The sequence below is a fragment of the Pseudoliparis swirei genome, chromosome 13 (assembly GCF_029220125.1).
Source record: "Pseudoliparis swirei isolate HS2019 ecotype Mariana Trench chromosome 13, NWPU_hadal_v1, whole genome shotgun sequence".
Lineage (NCBI taxonomy): Eukaryota > Metazoa > Chordata > Actinopteri > Perciformes > Liparidae > Pseudoliparis > Pseudoliparis swirei.
In genome coordinates, this window is record NC_079400.1 from 7,908,068 (window position 1) to 7,926,662 (window position 18,595).

Consider the following 18,595-nt stretch of genomic DNA (forward strand, 5'->3'; position numbering starts at 1 on the left):
ACTGACCCCTGCACCAGAGAAAAACTACTGAACTAAAGTCAGGGTCTCTACGGTCATGGAAAACCTGGAAAAGTCATGGATTTTATAAATGGTTATTTCCAGGCCTGGAAAAGTTTATATTTTTTATTTCCAAAAGTTTTTATTCATATGTTAATCTCCGCAGTTTTATTAAAAGAATAAACATTTATATAAATATTTATTCTTTTAATCAAACTATTGTCTCTCATTCATTTGTGTCATCTAAGGTGTACTCGTCTATACACTGAGATTTTACAAAATGTTTGGTCATGGAAATTTGGTTTAAAGTCATGGAAGAGTCATTTAAATCCATAGGTCAACATGTGTATGAACCCTGTATTGTTTAGACTTGTGCCCTTTATTTTACAGCACTTTCGGGCTCATTGGCCTGTTTATTAATTGTGCCCTCAAAATACGTCCATGTAAATGCCATTGTCATTAATTTTTATTATTTGATATACAAATTATTTTAAACAATCTATATTGACATTTTTTCCCCTTCTTTCAGCGTTCAGAGCTCTGCTGCAGATCCGAGCCATGAGGAAGAAGCTCAGTCCTCTGTCACCTACCAGCTTCAACCCCGTCATCACTTCACAGACCTCTGACTCGGAGGAACACTCGGTGAGACTAAGCTGACCCTGAAAGAAACAGTAACTACCAGATAATGATCATTCCCAGTCAAATTTAACAGGGTTTTATCCCCTCATTTGCAGGCGTCGGAGCACATCCCTCCAGGATACGAGGTGGTGTCTCTCCTGGAGGCCTTGAACGGCCCCCTCAGCACCTCCTCGGTGAATCCTCCTCCTCTCAACTCTGGCCCCAGCCACGTTTCTGGAGTGCTGCCCCCGTACAGCAGTGAGCCTCACCCGGCACCGGATCGCTCCATCTCCCCTCTAGACCAGTCCAACTCCAGTGAGGGACTCAAACTCAAGAAGAGTGGTTCAAAGTGAGTGTTAGTAACAGTTAATGTTTGTCTGGGAAACAGATGTCTTTGGGACACAGGAATATATAAAAAAAAATCAATGTACTGTTGTCTCCCCTTCTGTCACTTGTGTCAATGAAGATGTATTTAGTGCTACTTTGTGTTTATTTGTTCTTAGCAAAAAAATACCTTGAATATTTAAATGCTGAAGTAAGATTTGAACTAGATTTCAAACTTATAGTTAACGTACAGATGGTGTTTTTTAATTGTTCTTTTCTGTGTTTTTACATCCAACCCACTCACTGTTACTTTGGTCTGAAGCTTATCCATTATGTTGTTCATCTTAGGTCACTCTCCCAGAATTCCTCTGTTCTTCCCGAGGAGGAGGATGAGAAGTCTTGCAGTGAATCTGAGGCCGACCGCCACAAACCCACCGTGGACCAGCAGGAGGTGTGTTTGTGTGTGTGTGTGTGTGTGTGTGTGTGTGTGCTTGTGCTTGTGTGCTTGTAGAACAACACAAAATACATTATTGTTCGGATACATTTAAACTTCTAAAGGTTGTGGATGTGTGTTTGGGGAACATGTGGTGTTGTGAGCGCTTCTCTTAACTCTGTGTTGTTTTACAGAGTGGAGTGACTCCAGACAGCGAGAACCTGACTCTTTCCTCGTCTGGAGCCATCGACCAGTCGTCCTGCACGGGGACCCCGCTCTCCTCCACCATCACCTCCCCTGAAGGTGCAAACATGTTTGTCTTTCTCTACCTAACCTAAAGCTAATTCTAACCAAGTCAAAAACCTTCAAACAGCCCTTTGAAGCAGTGGGAACCAGCCAAAATGTCAAAATTAGTTTCAGAAAAATATTTTTAGGATGCGACCGGGAGAGGCTAAAACAACTCATTCTGCTGCATGGATCATTTTAACATAAATAAATCAGAAACTTAAACCACCAGAACCTGGATGGCTTTTTGACCCAAAACAGGAAGAGAGGACTGTTGTTCCAACTGGAATGAAAGGCTCTGTGAAATGATCACTTCAAACATGTTTATTCTTTTCTACAAAGCTCCTCTTCCACCTGTCTAAGGTCTGGAATAAAGAAGATGGGATACTCTCAGCTAAATACACAAACAAGATACAGCATGTTAGTTAATGAGCCTCAGAGGTAGGTTCATGCTAAGCGACCAACCTCCAGAATCTGGCTCCGTACTTACTGCAACGTGCACAGACACAGGAGTGTTAGCGATTTTATTCCCTAAAAGAAAGTTTATCAGCCTATAATGTATAACTATTCCTGTAATTTGATAACGAGACAATAGAAAAAACATTTCTTCTTTGCCCACTATTCAGAAAGGGCGATCATCTGCTGTATGTGTGTTCTGCTGTTGCTAATTCTGTGAGAGTAGGGACTACTCCTACAAATGTTGGAGGTCTCCCACGCGGCAACCAGGTAATAAAAAGTCCTCCGACCCGGAGCCCGACCGTGATGTGTGTCTCCGTCTGTCTGTCAGACCCAGTGAGCAACAGCCTGGTCCAGTCAGTGATGTCCTTGGACTCGTCCCACTCGCAGCACTCCCACATCAGCACTGACACCATGTCCTCCATGTCAGGGTCCTACCTGGCTGGGGCTGAAGGCGAGCCCGGGGGGGACGAGGGGGGAGTTGCTGAGGGCGAGGAGAACCAAGATGCCCCCATGGAGAGCCGGGGACCATCGCAGCAAGACGGGGTGAGGAATCTGGGGATGGATGAGAAAATTGGCTTTAAGATCCAGAAATGTTAAAATAAATAGGTTGGACTGTCTCCCTTTTGGACCTTTTCTTTCATTCAGGAGTTTTCCCAGGAGCCAAAGTACTCAGTGGCAGTCAAGGAGCAGGACTCAGAGGTCAGCAACTCACCTTCCTCCTCATACTCAATTTGTATGTATCTTTAACTTGTATCAAGTCTTTAAAAGCTTCTTTCCTGTTTTCTCCAGGGAAACGACATCACTGAAGAGGACTGCTCCTGCCCGTCGAATGGGAAAGGTAACTATGGTGTACATCCTTCACCTTTCACCCCTGACCTCTCTCCCCCCTTTGCATTGTGTTGCTCTTTGGCTGTGTGGAAAATAAATACACCTTTTCATTGCTTTCTGTAAACTTTTTAGAATCATGGCTGAGTAACGACAACCCTTTCCAGTAAAAGGATCCTTTGTCAGATATTGTCCTCTAGATGGGGCAGTCCCTTTCAAAATGCATGTCATGCTGGCTGAAACCATTGCAACATGCACTATCTGCACTGGAGTGTATGGCTTATCAAACAGCATGTGTGCACTAGAACCTCCGTCTACTCCACAGTGAAGGCTAGGCTCTCAAGACCGACCTAATAAAATACTGAAATGACTCAACAATTCCAGGACCAGTTGTCACTGGTTGTCCCACTGTAGTCTTCCTCTGTGGTCACAGAACTGAACTGGACCTAGAAAAAACTAGCTCCTCGAATCGGATTCTAACACTGATCAAAGATCACTGTTTCATCCAAAAAGACTCCGGCTTTAGTTAAGAAGAGAACTTTGAAGTTCTGCGTCGCCTCTATTACCTCACAGGCAAATCCCACCGGAGACAGAAAACAGTCCTCGTCTTTTATTTTGTAAAAGGATAAACAGTAAAACGTTCTGTCTCAGACTGTGTAACAATGCACGGTCTGGATCCTCCAAAGTCTGTATTTCTAGACCGATATGTCATAACAACAAAACCTGTTTCAATAGTTCCTCCAAATTCATCAGATAAGCAAAAAGGACAAAAGACCCACAATCTGCAGCTCCTCTCTGCTATATGCAACTTTATAATGAGTTTCAGCTCATTGCTCAGCTGAGGGCTCAAATGAATGTTTTCAGAAATAAAGCAGTAAAAACCGGCTCAGTACCAAACAGCAGACACAGTTGGAGGCCAGCGGGCAGCGGGTGAACATAGTGGAGCATTTCGCGGCTAAAGTCCAGAGTTGGTACGGATCCAAAACAGAACTAAAAGAGAGTGAATATTTGACTTATTTTATTTGTAACTGCTGGATATTTGTAACTCCTGTCACACAGCTGACAGATCAGATGGGGGAAAGTCTATTTCAGTGTCTTTTATTTATATTATTCTCATGTTTTACAATCAGTGTTTCTTTATCACTGAGTTTTAAATACCGGTCATCACGTAATTAGCCAAAAATATCAACATATTCCAATCGACTGGAGCGCCCTTCATTCGCAACAGGACATGAGAACGTACAGGCATCCTGTGTTGTCTAGATGAGGTTCTGCTGCACACAGGCTTGCATTTGCATGATTTGCACCATTGAATGAATATTTGTGTTTACATGTGTGTGTGTGCTTTAAAATATGTCTATGAGTTTTATCATTTCCATGTTTATGTGCTAAAATGCATCTTTTATTTTGCTGCTGCTGCATCATGAAGGGCAAGCTTCTTCATGCTTCATCTGTGTGTGTTTGTGTAAGTGTGTGTGTCTGTGTGTGTGAGTATGAGAAAGAGAGAAAGAGGGAAAGTGTTGTGGTGTACAGAGAGTGTGAGTTAATCACGAGAGAGGCTTGAAGCAAAAACAATAAGGTCACCTTCATTAAACAACAGTTTTAAACTTGTATATGTAAATTAGTGTGTGTGTGCGAAACACCTGGGGCCAGACTGAAACAATCTACCCGTGTACCGGAGTTACCGAATGACCTTTCAGTTCTTTAGGAGACCAATGCTGCCACCTGTGCTGCCTGACAGACTGTGAATGTGCACACGCGCTGCAGGATGTTATGTTTGCATCTGCCGCCAGACAGCTTCTGTATGTGCCCTGTCTGTGTCTCTGTGCTGGGCTGCCAATCATCCAGTCATCCTCTTCCTCATTAACACACACACACACACACACACACACACACACACATACACACACACAGGCATGAGGGACTTAATTAAACATGTCAGCATCTGTTATCTTGCCATTCTGGAGAGGGCATAAAAATGCTCATGCAGACACTCGGGTTAATATTTTCTGTCTCATCTTAATTAATGAGGAAATCAAAGCTAAATTTAGAAGCTCTTTGGCTCCAGTGTGTCGTGCTTTAGTATCAGCACTGTGTTGAGTCATGAGCTAAGAGAGAGAGAGCAAGAGTGGCATTAAGACAACATGGCAGATTATTTTAACATATACACAAACATTAAATGATTTATGATTTATATATTATTTCAATTTACAGTGTGACTAGTTTTGACAATTAAGGCTAACTTTTAAAGTGGTAAATCTGAGTATATCAAATATTTAAAAATAACAGGAGGTCACATTTATAAAAACATCGTGATATATGTTTATATGATATTTTACTCTATGATATTATACTATATTAAAATAAATGTGAATATAAAGGGTATCAGTATGATTTGCCACCTTTACACATTAAAAAAAAATTTACTAATACATCTATGTACAACTGAAAAAAATCCCCAAAATCCCAGTTCTTAGAAGAGACAGAAATCTCTCCCGCTATATTGATAGTAAACTAGAGGGCAAGGTGAGCGTCGCTTGTTTTTCTTCTCTTTTCTGTGAACACTTAGCATTTTGTCTTCCTGTCTAATTAAATTGTGAAAAATGAGCAATAATCACATCACATGATCACTCAACTGGATTATGGAATATTATAAATTTGTTAGAATTCATGAAGCTTCAGACGAAATTGAAAACACCAGGATTCTTTGTGTCTCAGACATACACACACGCACATTTCACCTTCCAGAAAGTCTTATAAAGACGGCGAGCATCAGAGCGAATCCCTTGATTTTGGTGTCCTTTTAAATCCCACGTCTGAGTCAGATACATGAAAAAATGCAGAAGAATCCTCATTTATTATTTTATTTACGCCGTTCAAGCATGGCCAAACTCACCCCTCCGCCTCTGACACCCTGCCCCCTCCCTCCCACACCATGCCTGTCCCACTCCCCCCCCTGCTGTGCCTGGCTGCTCTTGTTTGACCTTTGCCCTCGCTTGCAGGTGGGCGGAGCAGGTGTCCAGAGTTGGCCAATAACAATCAGGGCGTCGCCCTCTGTGACACGCCCTCTTTGGGGTTGGATAATGAGCAGGCTACCGACAGCCGATTCGCCGGTGAGTGGCAACCTCCCGAACATGGACCGATGAGAGCTGAGGACTGGGCGGGAGAGTGAGGGGAGTAGAGAGGGTGGGTGAGGTGAGGAGAGATGGAGGAGGGGAGGAGATGTGAGGAAGATGAGAGACAGGGTGCTTGCTATGCTAACATGCATGCACACTAAAGCCCGACGGAAACAAGAAAAACTAATTAGATGTTAAATTTAGTCACAGTTAGTGATCAAAGAGGAAAGTTTTGTAGCAATTATGCCCGGCATGAAGATCTGGAGCCTTCCTTCTTCTCTTCATCCCGACACTTTGGTGTTGTTCTGCTGCTTCATTGCTTTGTTTCAGTACCGGTTAGCCGTGCACTCTCTGCCCCCTCTCCTCCTTTACCTGAAGCCCTGGTGTTTGAGCATGTGTGTGTGTGTGTGTGTGTGTGTGTGTGTGTGTGTGTGTGTGTGTGTGTGTGTGTGTGTGTGTGTGTGTGTGTGTGTGTGTGTGTGTCTGACGAGCGCTTTCCGCATGCTGTGCTTTCTGTTTGTATGAGTGTGAGACAAAAAGAGTCTGGTCCATCCCAGAGTTTGAAGTTCATGTTTCGCGTCTGCCAGCTCCAAGCCGCTTCGCCAAACACCTGCAACTCATTCTCACACCCTTCCACCTTCCCTCCCGTCCTTTCCTAAACATCCTCCTCGCTTTGTATCACGGAGCTGGTCCCTGTGATGAGAGCTAAAGGTGTCGATTTAGTTTTAGATTTCCTTTATTTACTCAAGTGTCGATTTTAATAAATATTGTGGGTTCAAACTCGCTTGCTAAGCTCTGCATCCTTCTTGTAGCTCTCAGCCACTAAAACCCTGATTTATCATCATCACCTTGAACCTCACGTCACCTCTTTGGTCTTTTATGGTGGATGGTGTGACATGTTTTCTCTTTCTGTGTCGTAAAAGTGTTCTGTTATCTCTCTGTTTCTCTCTTTACCCCTTCGTCATTCTTCACATCTTTTTTCACGTCTCTTCCTGGACATTTTCCTCCCGACCCCTCTCCGCTTTCTTTCTCCTCTCTTCCTTCTTTCGCCTTCTTTCGGATGGACAGATGAGGAGTCGTGCCCAGTGCACATTGAGGACTAGGGATGGAGTTATGGTTAGATGGTAGGTCAGACATCAGAGTCGTGTATTGTGTAGTTTGCATGAACCATATCTGTTTGCCGTGATTCAGTTTGATTCTCGATGTTTACCCACATACATACAGTAAGTACAGTTATATCTAAATATCTTTAAAAATGTGACGATTGCTTTGTCCTCGCTCTTTTTGTACAGCATTTATCTTAATATAGCTTTCATTGTATTTGATCATACTTTCAATTTGCACAGTCATAGTCAAGTTAGGTATCTCTCATTGCTGATATCACTTTGAAGTTCTCTGGTCGAGGCCTATCAATAATTAATTTCAGTCCTTGGTGGATATCGACTTGTTCACTGTGAGTTCGATGTTCCATGTTGTCGGTTGGCGAGGCTTTCAGTTGCTTCTCACTGAAATGAACCGTATCACAGGCCACGAGGACTGCATTGTAAGGCTTGGTGTGCAAAGGTTTATTATCTTGGGCCAAAATTATTATGATATCGAATACTAATTCAACCAAGTGCTGTGTAGTTTAAGAGAGAGAATCATGTCCTCTGCAAAGGAACACGTCAAGAGTGTCTGAGCTGCTGGTCTCCAAACCAGACTCCAGGATGAGTAATCAAATATTTGAGTGTTTTACAGCATGAGAAGAGAGCGGGAGACTCAAAACCGCTTTTTGTGACACATATGTTGACAGATAGGGTGAGTGCAAATTAAACAATGGTTTGATATATTGATTCTACTTTGAGAGCAGTGTTTGAGCCCACCACGGTCTGACCAAAAACATGCAAAAGAAAACGTGAAATAATGTGTGTTGTCTTCCACCACTCTCATGTAAATATTTACAGATGAGTTTTGCGCATGAAGAGAGACAGTTTGTGTCGCTGATTCTACAGTTAGGTGGAAAACCGTGTAGATACATTTCGTACATAAAGAGTGAGTCAGTACTCTGCTCTCTTGTAGCTGTGACATTCATTTACACCGAGGAAATACAACTGTGTCCTCAAGAGGTTTGAGGTTTCGCAACATAACCCTCTGCTCTTTCTCTCTCTCTCTCCGTCTTCTTCTCTCCTTCAGGTCGGATGTACCTCGGAGGCTACATGCCTGTTGTGGAGCCCCTCCCCCCCCACACCTTCACCATCAACATCAACCTGGAGGAGCAGGGGCCTGAGAACAGGGACGGCCAGAGTCCGAAGCATCCCCGCCGCGGACCACTCATTGTGTAACACACTCAAAACAAACACACACCAAAACACACAGCCTTCTCCGTCCAGCTCTTCTTCTTCTTCTTCTTCTCACCCTGCCATAGTGCTGCATCGCTGGATACTGTCCTCACTGAGCAGGGACCCCCCCCCCCCCGCCCTTCCCCTACTCCATCTGTCGCCATTTGTTGTTGCTGAAACTCACAGGAAGAGGAGGGAAGAGGAACAGAGGGGGATCACATGTCGTCTGTGCACTTTTATCTCACAGGAGTTGTTTGTTTTGTCTGTGACTTGTGGGCTTTATTAGCCTTCTGCTACGTTAATATTTATTACATGTAGGTCTAACAAATGAGATCTGTGTCTTGTGACACTATCTTTAGAAAAATACCTGCTGCTCTTTTCCTTTCCTCTCCTCTCCTCTATAACCAGCTCAACAGTCAGGGGCTACTGTGATGGGCAATCTGATTTATTACTAATGTCCTTCTTCTTCTCTCTTATAAACTGTGTGATGAACGAGTGTTCGTACACTATTTAAAAGTCAGCCACACCGGACTACCTTACCTTTAGTGAACACCTGCGGACTCCTCTCTTTGGATCAGGGAGCTCCCTCCTCAACTTCGCATGCAGCTTTTGACCTCTGTTGATGTTTTCCTCTCATGATTTTCAAAAAACATCTGCTGAACGTGAACACAGAAGCGGTGGACGATACTGGAACAAATACTGTCCAAAATAAACAGAAAAGGACTGACGACGACAACAAAAATATACTTCCTCACACAGAATGTAGCACGATGAACGTGGATCATTTAGAAAGGAAACAATATGGGACAATTAAATTGTCATCTATACTGGAATGAAACATGAACTTTTAACTCTAAACTGGTTCTCCAAACTCACACACACACACACACACACACACACACACACACACACACACACACACGCCACGCCATGCCACCCTCTCCTTCTGCAGCTCCATCTTAGCATGTCAGTATTAGCGTATTGCAACTCGAAACCAACAAGTACAACCAAGCAATACAGATGCTGAAGCTGGGTCTCCTGCAGGAGGAGGCTCATATGCAGGTCACACAAAAACTGTGTTTCCACTCGCCTGTTGCATTAAAATCCAAACATTTCAATGTGTTTAATTGTTATTTTTTTAATCAAAATGTTGCCATTTCTTTTGTGAGAAAAACATACGTATACTTTGAACCCCTAAACGTGAGATTTAGGCCATAATGCGGTTAGTTGGCATTTTGTTCATCTTCATATTAATTTCACCTCAACGAGCCCTTTTCTCCTCGTATGTGAAGCTTCTTGTTGTTTTGGTTTTGTATGACTTTAATGCATATCTCACCCGTTGTTCTCTGTTGTTTAATTTGTTGCAAAACGCTGTGTTGTTTACTAGAATGTGAATGAAAATGATGAAAAGTTTGACACACTTGCACACACACATAACAAAAACTGAAAAGGGCCGACATCAACATTTAATGCCCTATTCTCTGTTTCCTAGACGACACACTTTGCGGAGCATGAGGCGATTGTAGAGTAAGCATGTTAGTCTAGGTCAGCCTGTACCCTTCTGTAGAATACTTGATGGATCATTGCATACACAATAAGCCGGATCATATCCATCTGAAGTGTTATATATCGGTGGCTGGCTCCCTATTCCCTTGACCTGAGCTGTTACGGTCAAGGACTGCACTTCTATATCCAAGCTGCAAACAGATGTGATCACAGTCCACATGTGTAGATTTAGCCGTTCTCCGGCACCAGTCTCAGAATGGGATCAAAGAAGTGGGTCCTGAATCTGCAGCAAGACCCCCACTTTTCTATAACTAAGGGTGAACGTGTCAAAGAAAAACATCATAAGGACAATAAAGTTTTTGCAACTAAATCCTAAGAGTGATGTGATGTTTACTTAAAATGGGAAAGACTCATTACTCAGTGAGGGTTATGTTCGGTTCAAGTGGCTGAAGATGAAGCACGGCTCCGAGATGTTTCCTAACATGGTCACCGAAATGAAATTCTCCTCGCTGCTTCATACAATCATTTTTTGGACTCTGCTCTGCAGCTTTTCCCCACCACAGAGTTCAATTTTTTTCCCTGCCCCTCATGTAAATAACTCCTTATGCCTGGAAATAACCATCTTTCCCACAAAAAAAGTTCAAATATCTGTCTGCATTATTTGCATTTGACAAAATAGTTATTTTGTATTATTTTTTAAGCATCTTATATGCAAGCAGCAAAATGTGGCAAGCCCTGTCTCCATACACATTATTTAAAACACTGTCAACAATTTACAATAAAGAAACAAAACCAAGAAATAAAACAAAAAAACAAAGCAAGAATGTTTCATATTATTTTAAAAGTGCACCAATCAATATATTCACGTTAACAAAAGATCAATTTACTGTGTCTTAAAGTCAAGCCACAGAGAATGATCCCTTTACGAAGTGTTTTATCATCTTTCAGCTCATTGTTTTGTGGACGGCTCTTATCCGTGTGGCGTTGGGCTGCAGCAGGAACACAAATCAATCAGGACATCTTTTAACTTCCCACTAAACATCGTAGAAACTGTCATTTGTTTCCCCAGATTTCTTCACAGACTCCCAGTTTACCTTTTAGTTGTTCTTTCTCTCTTGTGTCACTTTTCCACCCAGGGCACCAATGTCAAACAATACATTTCACACTCCTTTAAGAAGTAAACTACTTGTTTACTCAATTTAATTGTTGATTCATTTTATTACTGATTGTTCGCTGATTAAAAGTCCAATAAAAAAAATGATTATACATTTGAATATCTTTGGTCTATGGATTGTGGATCCGACCAAACGAAGACGACGAGTATGAACATCAGGATTAGTTGTTCATAAACTCCAGTGTGAGAACAGAAGTCCACTAAAATACAAAACTATTGTACAAACATTGTCTCAGAATTGAAACTGCAACAGCACAAAGTTACTTACCGTCCAAAGAGAGACTTTATACATCAATGAGTCATCTGCTTTCACGCTGTCCATCAAGTCATTACCACGTCGTCTTTTGTGATCAAGTTCCACTTTAATTTAATTATACGATCTCATGCGATGTTTAGCCCTGCATGTGTCTGTTTGGTAACTGCAGTTTTACACCCGCTGTCCTTTAGTGTCGAAATCTGCTGCAAGCGAGCAGTACATTCATATTAGGTCTCCTTCCAGATGGAGGAAAGCTCCCCACCTGCCTTTCCCTCAGTTGTGTTATTTGTTACCTTCAATCTGCCTCTGACTCCAGAGAGAAACCGAGGCCTGTTAACCAATGACGATGTCAGTTCCTGCAGTCCACTTGTGGGAGGAGCTTCTCATTTCAGGCAGAGGTCATTAATTCAGCCTTCATCAGTTTAAATCAAAGCTTCACAGATTCAGTCTGGTTTTACAGCTGGGACACCCACTCGACACAGAGCTGCTCTAACACACACAGACACACACACACACACACACACACACACACACACACACACACACACAGACACACAGCTGTCGATATGATGCACCTAACTTTTCTCCTGATCATCTTCACAGGTGAGACTTTGTGATGTGTGAGCATGTTTAAGGTGTGTTAATGTGTTTGAACCTTGGAAATATGTTTAGGTTTTGTTGACTTTAGTTGCAGTAGAGTTTTCCATCATTCCAGCAGTGTTTATATCTGTTTTATAATCTGTTTGAGAATGTGGATCCTGTGCGTGCTGTCTCGGAGCCACGAAGGTTGAACCAAAAACGGTCAACGCCATGCCTTCTTTGGTTTGCCTGCTTCACGCTGCTGTTTATTCTGATACTGTTTTTAAAACAGTGCTTCATTTAAAGAAGAAAAAACAACAACAAATTATCAGAAATCCAGAAGCCCCCTTTTATCAAACAATCTTATTGACAATCTGAAGAATGTACGGAGAAGATTAGTCTACAATATCATGGCTTTCGAATCCAGTGAATCTAGTGTGGTTTTCTCATACGCTCAACATTTTAAATGTCAAACTAATAAACACCTCCAGTTGTTCACACAAAATATCATTTACCATCAGTTACAGTTATGGAGCATGTGTTATATAATCAAAGGATTAGCATACAGACATTGCAAACAAATGAAATAATACAAATCTATTACTATAATATTTAATAAAAAGAAAGAAGAAACACTACAGCCAGGCAAACTAAGAAACGTATTTTTCTCTTGACATTTTAAGACAAAACATCTTTCTCATAACTTTTTTAATGGAGATGGCTCGTTCTCTGAGGAAGTGTGTAGTTACCAGGATGTCGTGGACTACTTGAACCTGACTGCAGACAACAGTGTGTTCAAAATGACCCGACCCGTTCTGGACTACACACACCCCACCGTGGTGCAGCTGGACATCATCCTCTATGCCATCCTGGCTGTGGTAGGTGCTGCATTATCGGGTTGGTGCATCATTCACCTGCTAAATGTTGCAAATCAGTTGATCTGTTCTGACGTGTGTGTGTGTGTGTGTGCTTATTCACAGATTGAGAGAACGCAAACTTTTATTCCTTTTGTCTGGGTAATAATGGTGAGTTTTGATTATTTAAATGCAAATAATTCTTCGTTTCCTCCGTGACACTTTGTCTACATCTCACTATCTCTTCTTTTTTTCTGGTAATCAATTTATTTCAGATGTGGAACAATGAGCGTATTTCATGGGATCCTGCTCAATTCTGTGGAATCACTCAGATTTCAGTTCCTATGGAAATGCTCTGGAAACAAGAGCTCTTCATCTATGAGATGTGAGCCTGCCGCACACACAGATACTGTAGTTTATTCAAAGATATGCGCAAAAACAGGAGGTGCTCCATCTTCTATTCATTCAGTTAATGATTACTGTGAAATATCTTGTAGTTTCAATGATTTACACATACAACATGAACATATTGTGTGTGTGTGTGTGTTTGTCTCAGGATACAAAAGGATGACTCCATTCACAATCTGTACATGTACCGTGACCCATGATGGGACGGTGGTTGCTGGAGAGGGAATGAAGGTGGTCAGCACTTGTGAATCTGCAATACACTGTGGTGAGTGTCGCGTACGACTGTGTGGTCCATGGCTGTCTGGGCTGAATCGGTGTTGTTACCACCTCCGTTCAATCAAACCTTCTCCCTCTCTCCTCAGTCGACGAGATCCGCCTCTTTCCTTTCTCCAACTCGTCTCGGGTCAACCAGTTTTCCAAAGAGCTGATAAAGGGTCAGGGAGAGTGGGAGTTCCTCCGAATGTCCGTCACCAGCCACAATTTCACATTCGCCAACAGAATGTATGAAAATCTTGTATACACTGTACGTATGTATATATACACCTATATGTATATAGAGTGAGGACCCAAATAGGGTGAGGGGGGAGGCGGGGAAAGCACCCCCGGGCAGCGCCATGGTGTACAGTCCTGACAGCTAGTTACTTATTTTGTGCTCTTGAATTTTTTATTTGGGTGTGCAAATTACCAAAATGTAATTTGAACAATATTATCGATTTAAATACATTGTGCTCTCGGATCAAAAAACGTTTTATAAATTACACATTACATACATATTAAGTAATTCAAGAACAAATTAATTATTGTATTGATGGAGGGTGATTTATCGTATTAGCCCAATTAATTATATACTGTATATTTGTTTCAATATATCTAAATGTTTGAAACCCATATGACATCCGCATATTGAGAACTATGTGAAAATGGTCTGATGGGTTACCATGCAGCCTGTTTGCCATAAGAAGGATCAAAGTCTCATGTAGGAAAAGTTATTTAAGAGGCCTAGCAGGTGTATAGTGAGGATGGGATTACTACTCCTGACGCCTTGAACCCCCGATGATGTTGGTCGACCTTGTCTGACCTTTGAACCTATTTTCTTAGTTCACCATGAAGAGGAGGCCCCTCCTCCATGTCACCAACTTCCTGTTGCCCATCCTGTTCTTCCTGATTCTGGCCCTCGCCTCCTTCTTCATCGCAGACCATCGAGGAGAGAAGCTGGGCTTCAAGGTCACCGTGCTGCTGGCCATCTCCGTCCTGCTGCTCATCCTGAATGACATCCTGCCCTCCATGTCCAACAAGACTCCACTCATAGGTGCTGACTCACGCTTCAAGGGGCATCCTGCTCACTGGATTATGATTCAAACAGTCGAAACAAAAACTACTTATTGTGTGTTTCCTCCTCCCAGCGACCTACTGCATCGTGATTTTTGCTCAGCCTGCTGGAGACGATCTTGGTTACATATCTCATGGACAAAGACTCTGAATCCCAGGAGCAGCTCAGCCTGAGTGACGACAGGGAGGTCAATCGAGAGACAGTCAGAGTCAAGGACCGTAACACAGGTGAGAAACAGATCTTATCAGAAGCTCCTTGAATTGAAATGTCTGGGGGAATTTTCCTGCTTTTGGTTTAGTTTAAGTTTATAATCTTGAGGTAATCGAGGCCTTGAAACCTAACTCTCGATAACTTGTAACTGGGGATCTTTTTTATGTTTGGTCATGGAATAAATTAGAATCACACAGACTATTGTTTCCAGTGGTTTTTACATGCAGCATAATTGTGAATCATATTCCAACAAACCTGCTGTGTGTTTTCAGAGGAGAGACAAACCCGCCGTTTGTGCGTAAGCAAAGCGTCTCATGAGGCTCATGAGTTGTTGCCGGTGGCTCAAGAGGTACAGACATTACAGGTTAAAATAAAATATCACTATCACAAGATGTTTGACTCTCTTATGTGTTTAAAACTAAGAGCAAGCACTTTCCCCATGATTCCTTTTGCTTTAACTGAATTTGTATGCAGTGTTGCTTTAAAAATATACCTTCAGGCTTCGATTTAGAGTTTACCTCAAATAGCTACACGTGGATACACAAGCACACACACACACACACATACACACACATATATATATATATATATAAATATATATATATATAATTTAACTACGATCACACAGAGGTTTTTATGCACATTTTAAATCTGCCAAACATTTCTTTACTGGAGGAAAAAAATTAAATGCACTTGTGTTGCAATGTAAACAAACTAAACACGATGTACATGAAGCACGTGACTTAAGTCCACCGAAGAGACGAAAACTCGACTGTGTGGCGTGATGTTTTACTTCATAAAACAAACATAAACGTTTAACATATAGTTTTCTCTCGTTCGGCGATTTCTCTTCTGTAATGGTGTCATGGCAACCGACTACTAATTTCTATAAAGATGAATCAGGAGAAATTATGTATCTTTATCACTTAAGTACATTTTATTACACTCCAGTCAACATTGTCGTGATAACATGGAAAACATATCAACATATTTACATCGTCTTACCCCAAAAGTCCTGATTCAACCCTTTAAAGTCTTAATCACTCGGCCTGTACAGAAGTAGATAACGTAGACAAGAGGATTTTGTCCACCTGACTGGATGCATGAATAATCCCAGTCTACTCCTGCTGTGTGCAGGTTGTCAACAGCCTTCAGTCCGTAGAGTTTACCTTTATGCAACCTCTATATAAGCACATAATGTAGAAATCGTACTGGAGAATCTAGAAGTCGTGCCACGTTCTGTGGAGATTAAACTTTACTGTCTCCGGTTCAAACCTTCACTTTTCCTCTTGATCACAGACGCTGACCTCACTGACGGCATATCTCTTACACTGTAACATTTCACATCATTTCCCTCCACTCAGACCAACAGATCTGTCTAGTTTTAGTCTACTTTCACCTCACAGATCATCTATCACTCGGACTATAAACCAATCTGATAACCTGATATTGTCCAGTCATAAACACATCATCAGAAAGAGGACTGTGGCAGTATTGCAGTGGATGCACTCAGTAACAAGAGGAGACAAAAACATGTGCACACACATCACTCAGGCACATTTTAATGTTTCACCACATTGAATTACAGTAGATGCAATTTAGTTTGAACCATGTTTACAGGAAACGTTGGTCGTTTTGGTTGTTTTTCTTCAGAAGCCGCGGAGTCTTACAAATGCCCTTATTAGGAGCACTAAATGTAGCAGAGCAACTGGATTACTTCTGTCTCATGTATCTCATGTACATTCAGGATATATTTAAAGTTTGAGCAAATAGGACTTAAAGGATTAAGTGAAACCATAGCTTGAACTTTGTTTTCAGTTCAACGTTCCAATTCGTCCAATATTTCGGTTTATGATCAAATAGCTGTGAGTAAATCCTCAATGCAGTTTGTTAAACAGGCTCCAGAGAGATGATACAGTAACTGTGTCTTTATTAATATAAGTTTGACACCATTCAATCGACTGAAAACATTTTACGATAATTTGTTGTCAATAATTTAAGTGCATGTTTATACCAGGAGACCACTCTGGTACACTGGTCTCGTGTCCAGCTGTTATCAAACTTTATGAGTCATGAACGTCTTCTGAAGAATATTTTGTATTTTAATCTCATGCTTGTCCTCAAACAAATGCAGCACTTTGTCATCAGAATGTGCCTGCCTCAGTAACTCCTAGTACATTTAGATGTTTAACAATAATCAATACTCTTGTAACATCTACATTTGTTTTGGTTTCTTGGCTTTTATCTCATACTCAATATATAATACAACACTTTGTGTCTGTATAACAATACTAGAAGAAACAAAGGTGGACAACAACTCTGTCAAAGGAGTTGAGGGAGAACAATTGAATTATTGTATTAATTATATATTTACTTTAATCAGCTGATTAAACCCTTGACTAAAACCAACAGTTTCAGTTTGAGGTTTTTATGTTGAGATGATCAAAAGAAGAGTACTTTAAATAAAGATTAAAAGATCCACAACCTGTAACACAGAGGAACACAGGAGAGTTGACAGAAAACACACTTTTAATTATATTCATCCTGATGATGCAAGGAAAACATTTAAAAGTGAGTAATTACATCAGTATTAATCATGCAATCGTTGTTGTGGACAAATTCAATCAGACGCATTGTACAAGCAACTTCTTTATTTGCCATCATCATCATACTGTGCTGCTACCTGGACCTTTTTTTTGTTTAGTTCTTTTAGTTTCTTTTCAGATTTGAGCCCATCAGCGTCCTCTGGCTGTTGCGCTGTCCCGCCACTAGGTGGTGTGCTCCGCTCTCTGACGGCCAGCTTTGTATTTTAACATTCCCCTTCTTTTCCAGGAGTGAGATCAAAGGTGTGCTAAAAAATGTGAATCAAAATGTTGCCTCCAAATGCAAAGATCTAATTGCTCTATATTACCTGGAACCCTAATGTGACACTTGTGTCAATAAATAATATGATCAACTACATGTAATATAATTAATCAGCAATTAAACATATCGATAAAAGAATAATCCACTTCAATAACCTGTATAACATTTTAAAAACAGGGTAAAGCTGCCTATACGGCCTACACATCAAAACCTGTGAACATTGTGAGAATATACAGCGATGCATGCAAGCTCATGCATTTTTAAATGGATTAATTTGAAATTTGGTTTATGTGACTCTCCCACCAATGTGGCGCTAAATTGTGAAATATTAGTCTTTCTCAAACGATGATGTAACAGCGAACTCTTTTCAGTTTCTAGAGAAATGCTCTGGTAACCAGACCTCTTCATTTATGAGACGTCTCATGGCAGTTTGTGAAAAGATATGCAAAAACCATGCAGCACCCATCTGATTATCCTGCTCTGCCTGGAGCTAAGGAAAACAAAATCCACCTGCAGCTCATTTATATGTTAAATGTCATTTGTTTGATTTGGATTTACAGCTGGTGACATGCCGGACAAAGTCGATAGGTTTCCGAGCTATAGCTCTTCAACATGAATTAATTCAATACCTATACTGTGATGAATAACTTCTTTATTTACCTTCTTTATTAAAATACACACAAGACTTCCTACTATTGTCAAGAGAAATGATGAGCAAACATCATCCTGAGGAGGAGCTTCATCCTCTATTCTTTCAGTTCATGATTAATGTGAAATAACGTGTCGCTTCAACGTTGTGCAAATATGACATGAACATATTTTGTGGGTGTTCGTGCATCAGGACACAGAAGGATTGATCATCCCTCATAATCTGTGAGTGTCACATGATCTGATCTCATCCGTTATCACCTAAATGTATTGTAGTGTACTTTTCCAGATTAAAAAACGTGTGCTCGGGTTTGCTCTTAAATTGCAGTCGTGCAAATTAACAGGAAGAAATGTCAAAGTAAATTTAGTTTTGAAATGTACTTAATTAAT

At 41.2% G+C, this 18,595-nt stretch overlaps 1 protein-coding gene and 1 pseudogene across 1 annotated transcript; both read left to right on the forward strand.

The window, feature by feature from the left end:
* Window positions 1-339: 339 nt before the first annotated feature.
* rnf157 (ring finger protein 157) lies at window positions 340-10,251 on the forward strand. The gene is made up of 10 exons (XM_056430417.1): window positions 340-343; window positions 527-639; window positions 732-964; window positions 1,288-1,390; window positions 1,567-1,675; window positions 2,445-2,659; window positions 2,762-2,815; window positions 2,906-2,954; window positions 5,944-6,054; window positions 8,230-10,251. The coding sequence occupies exons 1-10, from the start codon at window positions 340-342 to the stop codon at window positions 8,376-8,378; spliced, it is 1,140 nt and encodes a 379-aa protein (XP_056286392.1). The 3' UTR covers window positions 8,379-10,251.
* A 2,316-nt stretch (window positions 10,252-12,567) lies between these two features.
* Window positions 12,568-17,485, forward strand: LOC130203952 (5-hydroxytryptamine receptor 3A-like; annotated as a pseudogene).
* Window positions 17,486-18,595: the final 1,110 nt, after the last annotated feature.

What these genes read in the sequence shown, in the direction of transcription:
- rnf157 (XM_056430417.1), top strand. An exon ending in CTGACTCGGAGGAACACTCG is followed by an intron (nt 640 to 731) that starts GTGAGACTAAGC and finishes CCTCATTTGCAG; the next exon opens with GCGTCGGAGCACATCCCTCC. An exon ending in TCAAGGAGCAGGACTCAGAG is followed by an intron (nt 2,816 to 2,905) that starts GTCAGCAACTCA and finishes TGTTTTCTCCAG; the next exon opens with GGAAACGACATCACTGAAGA.